This window comes from Salvelinus fontinalis, chromosome 8 (assembly GCF_029448725.1).
Source record: "Salvelinus fontinalis isolate EN_2023a chromosome 8, ASM2944872v1, whole genome shotgun sequence".
NCBI lineage: Eukaryota > Metazoa > Chordata > Actinopteri > Salmoniformes > Salmonidae > Salvelinus > Salvelinus fontinalis.
The window spans coordinates 7872721-7889258 of record NC_074672.1 but is presented as its reverse complement, the minus strand read 5'-3'; the positions used below and the strand labels follow the sequence as shown (position 1 = coordinate 7889258).

General features: G+C 45.7%; 1 protein-coding gene across 1 annotated transcript in view; it reads right to left on the bottom strand.

Annotated features, from left to right (window-relative positions):
* The window catches only part of LOC129860454 (phosphatidylinositol 3,4,5-trisphosphate-dependent Rac exchanger 1 protein-like), a 131177-nt gene that overhangs the window by 62480 nt on the left and 52159 nt on the right, over positions 1-16538 (bottom strand). Inside the window, exons 7-11 of the mRNA XM_055930846.1 lie at positions 14469-14602; positions 14010-14125; positions 12176-12325; positions 9200-9347; positions 3725-3825 (exon numbers count right to left, since the gene is read on the bottom strand). Coding sequence (XP_055786821.1) covers positions 3725-3825; positions 9200-9347; positions 12176-12325; positions 14010-14125; positions 14469-14602 — 649 coding nt within the window. The remainder of the gene's footprint in view (positions 1-3724; positions 3826-9199; positions 9348-12175; positions 12326-14009; positions 14126-14468; positions 14603-16538) is intronic.

Genomic DNA, 16538 nt, shown 5'->3' with positions numbered 1-16538 from the left:
CTCTATGTCCCCTATCCTCCAGGCCGGCTCGGTCCTCCCCTCCCGCTCCGTGGCTCGACGACTCATTGCGAGCTCACAGAACAGGGCTCCCGGCAGCCGAGCGGAAATGGAGGAAAACTCGCCTCCCCGCGGACCTGGCATCCTTTCACTCCCTCCTCTCTACATTTTCCTCTTCTGTATCTGCTGCTAAAGCCACTTTCTACCACTCTAAATTCCAAGCATCTGCCTCTAACCCTAGGAAGCTCTTTGCCACCTTCTCCTCCCTCCTGAATCCTCCTCCCCCTCCCCCCCCCCCCTCCCTCTCTGCAGACGACTTCGTCAACCATTTTGAAAAGAAGGTCGACGACATCCGATCCTCGTTTGCTAAGTCAAACGACACCGCTGGTTCTGCTCACACTGCCCAACCCTGTGCTTTGACCTCTTTCTCCCCTCTCTCTCCAGATGAAATCTCGCGTCTTGTGACGGCCGGCCGCCCAACAACCTGCCCGCTTGACCCTATCCCCTCCTCTCTTCTCCAGACCATTTCCGGAGACCTTCTACCTTACCTCACCTCGCTCATCAACTCATCCTTGACCGCTGGCTACGTCCCTTCCGTCTTCAAGAGAGCGAGAGTTGCACCCCTTCTGAAAAAACCTACACTCGATCCCTCCGATGTCAACAACTACAGACCAGTATCCCTTCTTTCTTTTCTCTCCAAAACTCTTGAACGTGCCGTCCTTGGCCAGCTCTCCTGCTATCTCTCTCAGAATGACCTTCTTGATCCAAATCAGTCAGGTTTCAAGACTAGTCACTCAACTGAGACTGCTCTTCTCTGTATCACGGAGGCGCTCCGCACTGCTAAAGCTAACTCTCTCTCCTCTGCTCTCATCCTTCTAGACCTATCGGCTGCCTTCGATACTGTGAACCATCAGATCCTCCTCTCCACCCTCTCCGAGTTGGGCATCTCCGGCGCGGCCCACGCTTGGATTGCGTCCTACCTGACAGGTCGCTCCTACCAGGTGGCGTGGCGAGAATCTGTCTCCTCACCACGCGCTCTCACCACTGGTGTCCCCCAGGGCTCTGTTCTAGGCCCTCTCCTATTCTCGCTATACACCAAGTCACTTGGCTCTGTCATAACCTCACATGGTCTCTCCTATCATTGCTATGCAGACGACACACAATTAATCTTCTCCTTTCCCCCTTCTGATAACCAGGTGGCGAATCGCATCTCTGCATGTCTGGCAGACATATCAGTGTGGATGACGGATCACCACCTCAAGCTGAACCTCGGCAAGACGGAGCTGCTCTTCCTCCCGGGGAAGGACTGTCCGTTCCATGATCTCGCCATCACGGTTGACAACTCCATTGTGTCCTCCTCCCAGAGCGCTAAGAACCTTGGCGTGATCCTGGACAACACCCTGTCGTTCTCCACCAACATCAAGGCGGTGGCCCGTTCCTGTAGGTTCATGCTCTACAACATCCGCAGAGTACGACCCTGCCTCACACAGGAAGCGGCGCAGGTCCTAATCCAGGCACTTGTCATCTCCCGTCTGGATTACTGCAACTCGCTGTTGGCTGGGCTCCCTGCCTGTGCCATTAAACCCCTACAACTCATCCAGAACGCCGCAGCCCGTCTGGTGTTCAACCTTCCCAAGTTCTCTCACGTCACCCCGCTCCTCCGCTCTCTCCACTGGCTTCCAGTTGAAGCTCGCATCCGCTACAAGACCATGGTGCTTGCCTACGGAGCTGTGAGGGGAACGGCACCTCAGTACCTTCAGGCTCTGATCAGGCCCTACACCCAAACAAGGGCACTGCGTTCATCCACCTCTGGCCTGCTCGCCTCCCTACCACTGAGGAAGTACAGTTCCCGCTCAGCCCAGTCAAAACTGTTCGCTGCTCTGGCACCCCAATGGTGGAACAAACTCCCTCACGACGCCAGGACAGCGGAGTCAATCACCACCTTCCGGAGACACCTGAAACCCCACCTCTTCAAGGAATACCTAGGATAGGATAAAGCAATCCTTCTGCCCCCCCCCCCCCCCCCCCCCCCTTAAAAGATCTAGATGCACTATTGTAAAGTGGCTGTTCCACTGGATGTCATAAGGTGAATGCACCAATTTGTAAGTCGCTCTGGATAAGAGCGTCTGCTAAATGACTTAAATGTAAATGTAAATATAATCAATGATGTCGCTCTTGCTGCTGGTGAGTCTCTGATCCACCTCTACGCAGACTATACCATTCTGTATACATCTGGCCCTTCTTTTGATGCTGTGTTAACAAACCTCCAAACGAGCTTCAATGCCATACAACACTCCTTCCGTGGCATCCAACTGCGCTTAAATACTAGTAAAACTAAATGCATGCTCTTCAACCAATTGCTGCCCACACCTGCCCGTACGACTAGCATCACTACTCTGGACGGTTCTGACTTAGAATATGTGGACAACTACAAATACCTAAGTGTCTGGTTAGACTGTAAACTCTCCTCCCAGACTCACATTAAGCATCTCCAATCCAAAATTAAATCTAGAATCGGCTTCCTATTTCGCAACAAAGCCTCCTTCACTCATGCTGCCAAATATACCCTCGTAAAACTGACCATCCTACCGATCCTTGACTTCGGAGATGTCATTTACAAAATAGCCTCCAACACTCTACTCATAAAATTTGATGTAGTCTATCACAGCACCATCCGTTTTGTCACCAAAGCCCCATATACTACCCACCACTGCAACCTGTATGCTCTCGTTGGCTGGCCCTCACTTCATACTCGTCGCCAAACCCACTGGCTCCAGGTCATCTATAAGTCTTTGCTAGGTAAAGCCCCGCCTTATCTCAGCTCACTGGTCATCAAAGCAACACCCACCCGTAGCACGCGCTCCAGGAAGTATATTTCACTGGTCACCCCCAAAGCCAATACCTCCTTTGGCCGCATCTCCTTCCAGTTCTCTGCTGCCAATGACTGGAACGAATTGCAAAAATCTCTGAAGCTGGAGTCTTATATCTCCCTCACTAACTTTAAGCATCAGCTGTCAGAGCAGCTTACCGATCGATGCACCTGTACACAACCCATCTGTAAATAGCCCACCCAACTACCTCATTCCCATATTGTTATTTTTTTTTTTTGCACCCCAGTATCTCTACTTGCACATCATCATCTGCCCATTAACACACCAGTGTTAGTGGCGAAATAATTACAATTTAGCATTATGGCCTATTTATTGCCTTACCTCCCTAATCTTACTACATCTGCACACACTGTACATAGATTTTTCTATTGACTGTATGTTTGTTTATGTGTAACTCTGTGTTGTTGTTTTTGGTCACACTGCTTTGCTTTATCTTGGCCAGGTCGCAGTTGTAAATGAGAACTTGTTCTCAACTGGCCTACCTGGTTAAATACATTTTAAAAAATGGAGACAATACGAAAGGAGGGGAGTAAACGCTGAGAATAACAGAAATGAGTAAAACAGAGTGTGAATAATATCAAATGAGACTGACAATATAATACAAACAAATACACCCATGAAGTGCAAATAATGAGTCATATGGAAAGGGAGAAGAAGAGAATAAAAGAGAGTGGGAGGATTAGAGAGAAACATATATAGAATAAGAGAAGAGAGCAAGAGAGAGACAGACCGAGAGCGAGAAGGAGGGAGACAAAGAGAACCAGAGAGAAAAGAAAGTGAGAGGGGGGGGGGGAAGAATGACAGAATGGTATGAAGGACAGAGTCAATCCTCTCACCGTGGTGGATGATTCCGTTCTCCAGCAGAGCTTGACCCAAGTTGACCCCCTCGTCTGACTTGCTGATCTCTCCGCTCTCTATCAGCCACGACACAAACTCACTGGGGTTACAAGGACACAACACAACACTTTAGTGTAATAATGTGTAACATCAATACAACAAGGTGTTAAGAGTTTCAAAAGACAGACCAAATGCCATTTGGAAGAGGTTTTCATCCAAAGTGAGTGCATTATCTTATTATCATTACATTATCTGTATAATCTGTCCCCAGCAGGAATCGAAACCCTGAGCCACACAGATCCAATATCATGGGATACAGTCAGACTGGACCCCAGGAAGACTAGCAGTCATCATGGCATCAGCAAATGGGGAACCCAATAATGAAATGAATTAATTATTCATTATTGAGATCCCCATTTCCTGATGCCATGATGACTGCTAGTCTTCCTGGGGTCCAGTCTGACTTGTTTTTTATCTGCCCGGAGTACCCCTTAAGTACCTTCTCATGTGCATTTCAGTCTTTTCAAGTACCCCCTGTGGATAAGCCAAGCACCCCTAGGGATCCTAGTACCCCTTATTGGGTAGTATAGAATACAGATATAGCTTTAGGCAAGGATAGTTCAAAATGAGAAGGGCAACTACAGTTCTGGGAGAGGCAAAGGTTGTGCAGGCTTTTTGTTTCAGCCTGGTATTGACACTACTGATTCTGGATATTAGTGCTATTCACCTTAGACCGTATGCAGTCACCTGAATTATATAATGGCACACACACACCTTTTAAAACCCATTGTAACAGATGAGCGCTCCCAAAAGTTCTCTCCCGCTTCCCTTCTATATCCCCTATTCCACATCTCCTAACCCTTTCGATCCCTCTGCCCCTTCTCCCTCACTCCCGTTGTCCTCCCTCCCACCAGCCTTAAAACACCCTCTTTCTCGCTCTCTTTTTTCACTCCCTCCAAAATGTGCCAATTTGTATTCATGGCTTTTGTGGCACCATTCATATACAAGCCTCCTCATATTTAAATATAAAATTTTCTCTCCTCAGACTGTATTGTAGACAATATTGTTTTTATTTACTTTTCTGCACTTTTGAACACCAGAATCTCTACTTGTACATCACCAAAAATTGCTAAATTGTAATTACTTTGCTACTATGGCCTATTTATTGCCATACCTCCTCATGCCATTTGCTCACACTGTATATAGACTTTCTTTTTTTTCTTTCTACTGTGTCATTGACTTGTTTATTGTGTTATTGGCTTGTTTATTGTTTATTCCATGTGTAACTCTGTGTTGTTGTCTGTGTCCCACTGCTTTGCTTTATCTTGGCCAGGTCGCAGTTGTAAATGAGAACTACCTGGTTAAATAAAGGTGAAATAAATCAATAAAATAAATAAATTGTCCCTCGAGACACTGAGCAAACCAGATGTTTGGAGCAGATAAAATTAAATGTCCCTCTGCTCAATGTTCCACGCCACTGAGCAAACTCAATTTCCCATTGAACGACGAACAGTGAATGTGAGCGAGTGTCTGAATGTGTGAGTGAGCATTGCTGAGAACACAGGCTAAATGTGTGATTCCTGTGTGTGTGTGTTCATGCAAAACGTGTGAGAGTGCTTGTGTACCCTGCTGCGAAAGCAGGGTAAATGTATGATTCCTCTGCATGTATGTTCAAATGTGTATGTATGAACGAACGAACGAACGAGCGAGCATTCATGAGCAGTCTAAATGTGTAATTTGTGTGTGTGTGTGTGTGTGGGTGTACAATAAAGTTAAGGGATTATCTCAGTGTGTGTGTACTGTATGTGTGCGTGCATGCATGCATATGAACACGTGTCTGTATCGGACATTCTGCACAGCATGCTACAATGTCATCTAAGTTAGCTATTGGATATACTATATCAGAGTCAACATGAGGCCTGCTTCGTCTTGAACAAGGAACTTGATATTGCAAATGTTGTTTCTATTTTGCAAGACACTAATCTGACAAATGAATTAATCTTGTGAAAAGCACATCAGTTTGCACATCCAGCATGCACAAGATCTGGGTCGTATTCATTAGTGCACAACATAGCAAAAAAAAAAAAAAAATGTTTTGTAACATAAAACGATAAACAAGTGTTTCTTATTGGACAATAACATAAGCATTAAGGTAATCGTTCCATGTTTGGGCCTGTTTTCTTCCAGTTCGTGCCAATGAATACTGTCCTGGTGCATTGCCAAACCCACGATGCAATACAGGCACCAATGTGAGCAAAGAAACCTGCATTAGGAAATTGGCTCAGAAAGAGGAAGGCTCAAAGAAGAACCAAATACGACCAACTGCCTAAATACCATGTTGAAAAATGGTGGAATACGAAGTTAAATGGCATTGTCAAATTGGCATTCTGTACCAGGTTCATTTAATCCAATAACAATAGCAGTGCCATCTCCTGAAGTGAGCCATGGCCATTTATAATAACGTCAGTAATACAGAGAGGTTGTGTTCGTTACAAACAGGAAGAGAAGGATACAGAGAGGGAGAGCTCACAGTGCTGACAGGAGGAAAGAGTCCTGAAAAAGCCCCTCGCGTTTATATGGATGGCTTTTCCAAAACAGCCACGGAGATGGACGAGAAGGCCCACCCACCGGCAGACACACGCACACCTACAGTCGTTAACACACACACACACAGACTATTTGGCTGCATTAAGGAGGTAGGGTGCTTTTCTTGGAAGAGGAGAAATTAGGAGCATGAACAAGCTGTCTAGATGAGTTAACCCCCCCCCAAAAAAGGAATAAAAGAAAACAAGGAAAAATATCAGAGGGGATGGACGGCTTGAGGTACGGATGGAGGGAAGCGGTGAGCGTACACGGGACAGTCAGGACAGTGTGAAGTGTTGTTTCTTCGCCATTAGGAGTTCTCTTATCAGTAGTACTTGGGACGGCACTGATATGCATTGTAGGATTCTGTTCACATTCAATCTTATCAGACAGAATGACAACTGCCCCACCCATAACGCCCATAGAATCTTACCTCCTTGACATTTCATTGCAGGTTACATTACATTTTACAGTTCTAAAGAAACTCATTGAATCCTTGTTAGGATGCTGACTGACTCCATAATGAATGGCTGGGTGATCAACATCAACATTTTCCTCTCTTCTATCCCTTCACCCGAAAGGAATCTCGCAAACACTTTGTTATGGAGCTGTGGGGCATAATGGAAAATGCATTACTGCAGGCAAATCAGCCCTCGTTGTTAATTCATGGCATTCAGCGACTGGTGGGAAAGAAGAAAAAGAGAGCGCTGCTCGGTCCAGTGACTCGCTGTGTGTGGGTGAGCATTGCTGAGAAAGCTAAATGTGTGATTCCTGTGTGTGTTCATGCAAAACGTGTGTGTGTTCGCACGCGTGTGAGTGGTCCTGTACGCTGCTTCGAAAGCAGGCTACATGTGTGATTCCTGTGTGTGTGTGTTCACGCCAAATGTGTACGTGTTCATGAGCATTTCTGCAAAAAGCAGGATAAATGTGTCATTTCTGTGTGTGTGTTAATGTCAAAATACAGTGGCAAGAAAAAGTATGTGAATAAATTGGTCATCAAATTTGATCTGATCTTCCTCTTAAGTCACAACAATACCCAAACATAGTGTGCTGAAACTAATAACACACAAATTATTGAATACATAATTTAAACATTCACAGTGTAGGTTGGGAAAAGTATGTGAACTCCTAGGCTAATGACTTTTCCAAAAGCTAATTGGAGTCAGGAGTCAGCTAACCTGGCGTCCAATCATTGAGATGAGATTGGAGATGTTGGTTAGAGCTGCCTTGCCCTTTAAAAAAACACTCAAAATTATTTGAGTTTGCTATTCACAAGAAACATTGACTGAAGTGAGCCATGCCTTGAACAAAAGAGATCTCAGAAGATCTAAGATTAAGAATTGTTGACTTGCATAAAGCTGAAAAGGGTTACAAACGTATCTCTAAAAGCCTTGATGTTCATCAGTCCACGGTAAGACAAATTGCATATTAAATGGAGAAAGTTCAGCACTGTTGCTACTCTCCCTAGGAGTGGCCATCCTGCAAAGATGACTGCAAAAGCACAGAGCAGAATGCTCAATTAGGTTTAAGAAGAATCCTAGAGTGTCAGCTAAAGACTTACAGAAATCTCTGGAACATCAACAGAGATGTTACCATGAGTCTACGATTCGTGAAACACTAAACAAGAATGGTATTCATGGGAGGACGCCACGGAAAAAGCCACTGCTGTCAACAACAAAAAACACTGCTGTACGTCTGAAGTTCGCAAAAGAGCACCTGGATGTTCCAGAGCGCTTCTGGCAAAATATTCTGTGGACAGATGAAACTAAAGTTGTGTTGTTTGGAAGGAACACACAACACTATGTGTGGAGAAAAAAAGGCACAACACACCAACATCAAAACCTCATCCCAAATATAAAGTATGGTGGAGGAGGCATCATGGTTTGGGGCTGCTTTGCTGCCTCATGGTCTGGACAGCTTGCTATCATCAATGGAAAAATGAATTCCCAAGTTTATCAAGACATTTTCCAGGAGAATGTAAGGCTACCTGTCCGCCAATTGAAGCTCAACAGAAGTTGGGTGATGCAACAGGACAACGACCCAAAACACAGAAGTAAATCAACAACAGAATGGCTTCAACAGAAGAAAATACGCCTTCTGGAGTGGCCCAGTCAGAGTCCTGACCTCAACCTGATTGAGATGCTGTGGCATGACCTCAAGAGAGCGGCTCACACCAAACATCCCAAGAATATTGCTGAACTGAAACAGTTTGTAAAGAGGAATGGTCCAAAATTCCTCCTGACCGTTGTGCAGGTCTGATTCGCAACTACAGAAAACGTTTGGTTGATGTTATTGCTGCCAAAGGAGGGTCAACCAGTTATTAAATCCAAGGGTTCACATACTTTTCCCACCCTGCACTGTGAATGTTTACACGGTGGGTTCAATAAAGACATGAAAACGTATAATTGTTTGTGTGTTATTAGTTTAAGCAAACTGTGTGTCTATTGTTGTGACCTAGGAGATCAAATGTTATGACCAATTTATGCAGAAATCCAGGTAATTCCAAAGGGTTCACACACTTTTTCTTGCCACTGTATATGTGTGTTCATGCAATGTGTGTATGTATGCGTGTGCGTGTTCCCTGCTGTGGAAGCAGACTAAAACTGTGTTCATGCCAAAGTGTGTGTGTGTGTGTGGGTTTGTGAGTATAACTGTGAAAGCAGGGTAAATGTATGATTCCTTTAGCGTGTGTGTTCATGCTAATTCACAGACACACCTAGAGAGGAGGGTGTTCCAAATGATACTCTGGCAGTTAAAGGGAAGGTCTCTTCTCTAATAAAGCTCTTTCTGTATTTGTTGGGAACCGTCGCCTCCAACGACAAAGTGCTTGGCTCCCAACACAGGGAGCCAAGCACAATAATCAGTTAATTATTCGGTGGGAAAGAACTCACTTTCCCATGAAGCACTTGGGCACGGTAGTCAGCTTTCGGCGCCGGTCCTTGATCAGGTGGCGGCTCTTGGTCATCATCATATGGTAGAGCTTCTCGCCTTTCTTGGCAATCATAACGTAGGCATCCCGCTCCATCCCTAGCTTCAGACCTGTTACCAACAGAGAAAAACTCAAGGGGTCAGACACCAAAGCATTTTGCATATGAAGTTCATGAGACAGGTTATTATCGAAAGCCTAAGGTGTTAGAAACTGCTGTCAATATTCGTCTAACCCAACTGTGAAATTCGTTTTCAGAAGCAGGAAAGGAAGGGGAGAAAATATAGGGGTAAAGATAAATCCCTGTGTGGTGGGAGAGTGAACGAGAGAAAGACTGCATCCCTCCTCTCACTGCATAACAAGCCATGCTGATTCCCATGACTTGCAGCAGTCACAGCAGCTTTTGTCTCACATTGCCAAAAAAACAAGGCGGCCCAACACCTAACCCTGAGGGACACCACCATTTCCTCCAGTCAGCCCTCTGACGTCTACACGTTTCAGCCCCCAAGGGGGAGAGGCTGTCACGGGGCTGTCAGAAGACGCAATGCCCCTGCCTGGAGGGCCTCGTTGGGGAGTCTGGCACGGTACAGGGGCGTTGCCACCTCCTTCGGATGGAAATCCAGATGTTAATCTGTCCAGGTCTCGAACAATGCACTGCGTCGACACACTCGCCTGCTAATGCACTGCGTCGACACACTCGCCTGCTAATGCACTGCGTCGACACACTCGCCTGCTAATGCACTGCGTCGACACACTCGCCTGCTAATGCACTGCGTCGACACACTCGCCTGCTAATGCACTGCGTCGACACACTCGCCTGCTAATGCACTGCGTCGACACACTCGCCTGCTAATGCACTGCGTCGACACACTCGCCTGCTAATGCACTGCGTCGACACACTCGCCTGCTAATGCACTGCGTCGACACACTCGCCTGCTAATGTACTGCGTCGACACACTCGCCTGCTAATGTACTGTATCATGTACTGCGTCGACACACTCGCCTGCTAATGTACTGTATCATGTACTGCGTCGACACACTCGCCTGCTAATGTACTGTGACGCCACTGAGTGTTTATTTCGTTGGTGTAGAGCAGCAGTTATGTTTACCAAGCTGCAACACAACTGAGATGAGAAATAATGTTAAATTATGAAAAATATGTGGAGACAACAGTTGAAGTTGAGCCTTTGAAGGTCGACCATGCTCACAGAGCTACTAAACCATATACTGTAGATATGACTAGCTCTGTTTTAAACTCTACCGTGGGGCTCTCTGAGCTGCTAAACTACACGGTTGGGCTCTCTGAACTTTGGAGCTCCATCATCAGGCTCTCTGATTGGCTAAACTCCACTGTCCTGCTAAACCATGGGACTCTGACAATTCCAAATCAATTTGCGGGTGTTCCAGAAATGGGTGCCGCTGATGGAGGTGGGGTTGGATTACACTTGACAGCAGCTGGAGTAGACTCAAACAAAGAGTGCCATTGGACAGACTGGGGTCTGGTCCTGGTGCAGGGGGCCACAACCTTGGGCTGCTGCCCCAGCTGTCAGTGCCTGACGAGAGACCCCCTCTTCCCACTCTCACAGGCACAGACTAACCGGCTAACATGCTAGCCCACTAATTTTCCCTCAGTCGCCACAAAAACTTTGATAAGACGATCTCAGACCCATCCAGCTGCCAGGGCCAAAACAAATGGATCTGTCTTGGGAGTATTTAAAGGGGCCACAACCAAAACCTCCAACTGAAGTCAGTGCCCTTTTAAAGAGGTGGGGGAACTGGAATCCAACAATGGGTCAGGTATCAATAGTAAAACAGGGATGAAAGGGATGTGCCGTGGATCTAAAGGCCATGGTCAAACCTTCCAGATGTGGGCTAGGCCGGGGGTTCAGGGAGGGGGGTTGGGGTTAGGGTTGACTGTTCTGGTGTCTATTAGCCTCAGGTCAATTTCCACCTATCATAACCGGCTACCCAGAATTTCCCTTGGTACTCTGGAAAGCTCCTCTCCTCGACTTTAGCCACAGGATCAGGTGCTGATACCATGACTTCTGCTGTGACCGCTCACTCAAGTCCATGCGTTAGGCTCATTCGCTACATTTGAAATATTCAAAGCTTTGTCGTACACAGCTCGAACCAGGTGTGGTTATTTGTTCAAAACCCTTGGCTGTTTAAGTGGAGTCATTGCCATATGCATGCAGTTTGGGGAAAGCTGTTGTGATTTCTGCCTCCAATGCTATCAGGTATCACCAGGCATGCCTACAGCCACAGAAGCCTTTCAAGCTTTATTGGCACGCTTGGTGCGTTACGGTTTCTGGCTAGGCTGCTGCTGCTGCTCTTGTTCAGGCTCTGGCTTGGATCGAATAGTCCGTTTTTTTTTTGTCGCACATCTCCAGTTTGTTTGTGAATGAACTGCTCTATGAAGTGGTCTCTCTCTCGGGGGTGTTGATTAGAAAACATGGTCTCGTACTGCGTCGCATGAGGCGACTGGCTCTTTTCTTTGAATGTTAAAACTCCAGGCTGTGTTCACCTGCATACATTTGGCAACGCAGTTCTAGGTCATCACGTCATGATCTTAAGACTTTATTTATGAAACAAAAGCTAGGTGGCTGGAGAGACTCTGGGTAGTAAGACATACGGTATCATAATCCACATACCACAACAGTCCTAGTGATGCACCAATTCATTTGCATGTCTCCCGTGCTACAATTGGAGCTCTCGCAACAAACAGGAGGAATTATTTGGTTCCCTCTTGCAACGCTAAACCATTTGTTTATCTGAACCATTATTGTGTTAGCAAGCCGTAGCGTAGCATTGCTGAGATACTCTATCAGTCGAGGAGATCAGCCAGCACAACCAGAAAACGCGAGAGCATTCTTTCACACACTCCACGGAGGTGGGAGAGAAGGTGTGAGAGTGGACATCCCTCTTTTCACTCTCTACTCACTCTCTCTCTGCTCCCGTTCCCTCAAGATGGCGTCGAGCCACTTCTGCTTGTCCTCTGGGTTCTTAGCCATGCAGACGAACCACTTGTTCTTGGCCGTGTTGTGGATCTTCCAGCCGTTGGTCACCGTGTAGTTGTTGCTGTGGTAGTCAGCTGAGGAAAGAGGTGCATAACAAGTGACATGGTACAGTACACACCCCACATGACTCCTCTTCAGGAAATAACCGTTATTGCATTTTTTTTTAACCGCAATTCTGTTGATTGACATCGATATGAATACTGTACTGTCTTTTTTTTACTTGGCGATAAAAGACGCAGTGTTGACGAACTTGTGTTGACCTCGGTTGTAACAAACTCGGAGGGTAATACGGCCCGCCTGGCCACACCACTCTCAAGCGTCAGCTATCTTTGAAACACCTTGGAAAGTTGAAATATCCATCATTCTGTAAGTACTGCCAAGAAAAAAAAATAACCGAGCATTAAAATACATATTTCTGCTGATCCGACAGAAAGTCTCTGTCTCTCTCTCAATTCTACCATCTATTTGGCTCCAGGTCACGAATGCATAATGAATGGGTTGGGGTAATGGAGTAGCATTAGTGTAATGTTTAAAAGGTCACATGAATAGATGTGAAACCCCCTGGCCCGGAGGGAGGCATAGGGAGAAATAATCCTGTTTGGGTGTGCATGGGGAATGGTATCAAACAATAGTAGATGTAAGAGGATGATGTTATTGCATTCATCCAATGAAAGAGGTGTGACTGTGTATACACACACACTCACGCTAAAAAGGTCTCCTTGCGCGAACGAGGTACTGGCCTTCGCTTTTGTTGTTTGTTTACATGCTGTCTAGCTGCAGTTGTCGGTGCATGTCAATGTTGTAATATTTAGTTGAAGAACAAAAATCTTCACTCGGTCTCGTCCTTATTACTGTAAAACGAATCAAGGGAATGGTGTAAAAGTGCAGTAATTTCAAGGGCGATTCATTGGGCTTCTACAATGCTACAAAATCAACACATTATCAACCTTAGACAAGCTAAGCTGGCAGTGTAAAGAGGAAACGTGACCTTGGTCTCACTATCAGGTCATACGGTCTCTCTGAGAAACGTGCAGAGAGAGAACATGTTTTCCTTTGTGATTTCCTCTGAAAGTACGAAGCGACAGGCAGCAAATGGCCCGTGGGGCACAGAGAAGAGGCATGTGAACCCAAGAAGAAGTGCATTCATACCCCGAAGGCCTACACCTACAACTATAAACCCACTCACAGGAAACAACCAGACCTGGGTTCAAAGAGTACTTGAAATCTTTCGGATACTTTGAACACCACTCCTTGAGCCTGTCTGGAGTGCAAGAACGGTGGGATTAGCATTTTAGGGGCTACTTCATTGGTTATATTGCCCCAGGCAAGCTCGATTAAGCACAACTAAAGTATTTGAACGATTTTACTATTTTACTACTATTTGAACACAAGACGTGAAAAAAAACAGGCTGGTGTGCAATAAACCACATGAGCAAAACAGCGCTGTAAGTTGGTAAGTGCCAGTTCTTGCAACAGCATCCCAGTAGTTCAAAGGTGTGAAATGCAGGTCGGTGCATCCGCTCTGAACCAATGAGCAGACCGCAGATTCATACAGTCACCTGACCGTTTTGTAAGCAGTTCAAACATGAAAAACCTACGCAAGATTTTATTGCCTCACCCAAATTGTAAACACTCAATAGCTTTGTATAATATACTCTACCAGCTAATCTAGAAAGAAAGAAAATGGCTGGGTGAATGAAAAGAGGGATGGGATGGATGCTCCTTTATGAACTGATGACTGGTGGGGCTGGCACGAACCTGTTCCATCCTCAACGTTTTCCACTTCCATCACCTCTGTGTTGATTCTTCCTCTGAACACGTACAGGGGGCCATTGATGGACTTGGTCCTCTTTGTGGATTTCTTCCCAGTTGCCCTACGAAATTGAACATAAAATTGTGAAAATGTGTTATTCCTGCTCAGAAAAAAGGTGCTGGCAACTTTGAAAAAACAACAATTTTACAGTGCTCAAGCACACACAGGCGTAAGTACGCACACACACACACGTTAGGTTGACTTGTTTTGTTTGCATATAAAACGAGCTTGGTACACACTACACAAACAGGATTTGCCGATTTACTCCGTTTTTCCACGTCTGGCTTCTTTCTATGGCGACTTCTCGTCAATGAATGAAAACACATTCCAGCCACACTTTCCTGAGGTGCATGACTCCGTCACTCCGTCACTCCGTCACTCCTTCCCTTCCTACCCAATCTCACCTGGACTTCCTCTTGCAGTAGACCAGGAGGTTGTCAAACAGGAAGAAGACTCGCTCCTGGATGTTGCCGGCGGAGATCTTGAGCAGGTTACCGTGGAGCAGCAGCTCGGTGCAGATGTCAGTCAGATTGGTGCCCTGGGGACAGACAGTCAAGAGAGGGTGGCAATTAGATCACTGGTGCCTGTCAATCTCTCAAATCAAATCGTATTTGTCACATGCTTCGTAAACAACAGGTGTAGACTAGAAGTGAAACGCTTACTTATGGGCCCTTCCCAACAATGCAGAGGAACATTTTAAAATAATAACACAAGGAATAAATACACAATGTGAGTAACGTTAACTTGGCTATATACACGGGTTACCAGTACCGAGACGATGTGCAGTGGTACAAAGTAATTAGGCAACAAGATAGATGATAAACAGTTGCAGCAGCGATTAATCAAAAGAGTTAGTGCAAAAATGGTCGATACAGATAGGCTAGCTATTTAGTTAACTATTTAGCAGTCTTACAGTATGGCTTGGGTGTGGAAGCTGTTCACGGTCGTGTAGGTTCCAGATTTGGTGCATTAAAACCGCTAGACGTGCGGTAGCAGATGGAACAGTCTGACTTGGGTGGCTGGAGTTTTTGGACATCGTCTGACATCGCCTGGTATAGAGGTCCTGGATGGCAGGGAGCTCGGCCACAGTGATGTACTGGGCCGTAGGAACTACCCTCTGTAGTGCCTTGTGGTAAGATGCCAAGCAGTTGCCATACCAAACGCTGATGCAGCCAGTCAAGATGCTCTCAACGATGCAGCAACAGGAGTCACTAGTGCGCGATGGGACAAGAACATCCCTTCCGGCCAAACCCTCCCCTAACCCGGACGGCGCTGGGCCAATTGTGAGCCTTCCCATGGGTCTCCCGGTCGCGGCCGGCTGCGACAGTGCCTGGACTCGCCTCTTCCATGCTTCACTGTGGAACACACACATGCAGAGATCATCCGTTCACCTACTCTGCGTCTCACAAAGACGTGGTGGTTGGTCAAATTTGGACTCATTAGACCAAAGGACAGATTTCCAAATGTCTAATGTTCATTGCTCGTGTTTCTTGGCGCACGCAAGTCTCTTCTTATTATCAGTGTCCTTTAGTAGTGGTTTCTTTGCAGCAATTCAACCATGAAGGCCTGATTCACGCAATCTCCTCAGAACAGTTGATGTTGAGATGTGTCGGTTACTTTAACACTGTGACGCATTTATTTGGTGCTGCAATCTGAGGTGCAGATAACTAATGAACGTATCCTCTGCAGCAGAGGTAACTCTGGGTCTTCCTTTCCTGTGGCAGTCCTCATGAGAGCCAGCTTCATAGCGCTTGATAGTTTGAGAAACTGCACTTGAAGAAACTATCAAAGTTCTTGATTGACTGACCCTCATGTCCTAAAGTAATGATGGATTGTCATTTCTCTTTGCTTATTGGAGCTGTTCTTGCCATAAAATGGACTTGGTCTTTCACCAAATAGGGCTATCTTCTGAATACCACCCCTACCTTGTAACAACACAATTGATTGTCTCAAACGCATTAAGGAATAAATTCAACAAATTAACTGAACAAGGCGCACCTGTTAATTGAAATGCATTGCAGGTGACTGCCAACAGTGTGCAAAGCTGTCATCAAGGCAATGAGTGGCTACTTTGAAGAATCTCAAATATAAATATTTTTGGTTACTACATGATTCCATGCGTGAAATTTCATAGTTTTGATGTAGAAAACAGTCAAAATATAGAAAAACCCTGGAATGAGTAGGTGTGTCAAACTTTTGACTGGGACTGTATGTATGTATGTATGTATGTATGTATGTATGTATGTATGTATGTATGTATGTATGTACAGTTGAAGTCAGAAATTTACATACACTGTTTTTCAACCACTCCACACATTTCTTGTTAACAAACTATAGTTTTGGCAAGTCGGTTAGGACATCTACTTTGTGCATGACACAAGTCCTTTTTCCAACAATTGTTTACAGACCGATTATTTCACTTATAATTCACTGTATCACAATTCCAGTGGATCAGAAATTTACACACACTAAGC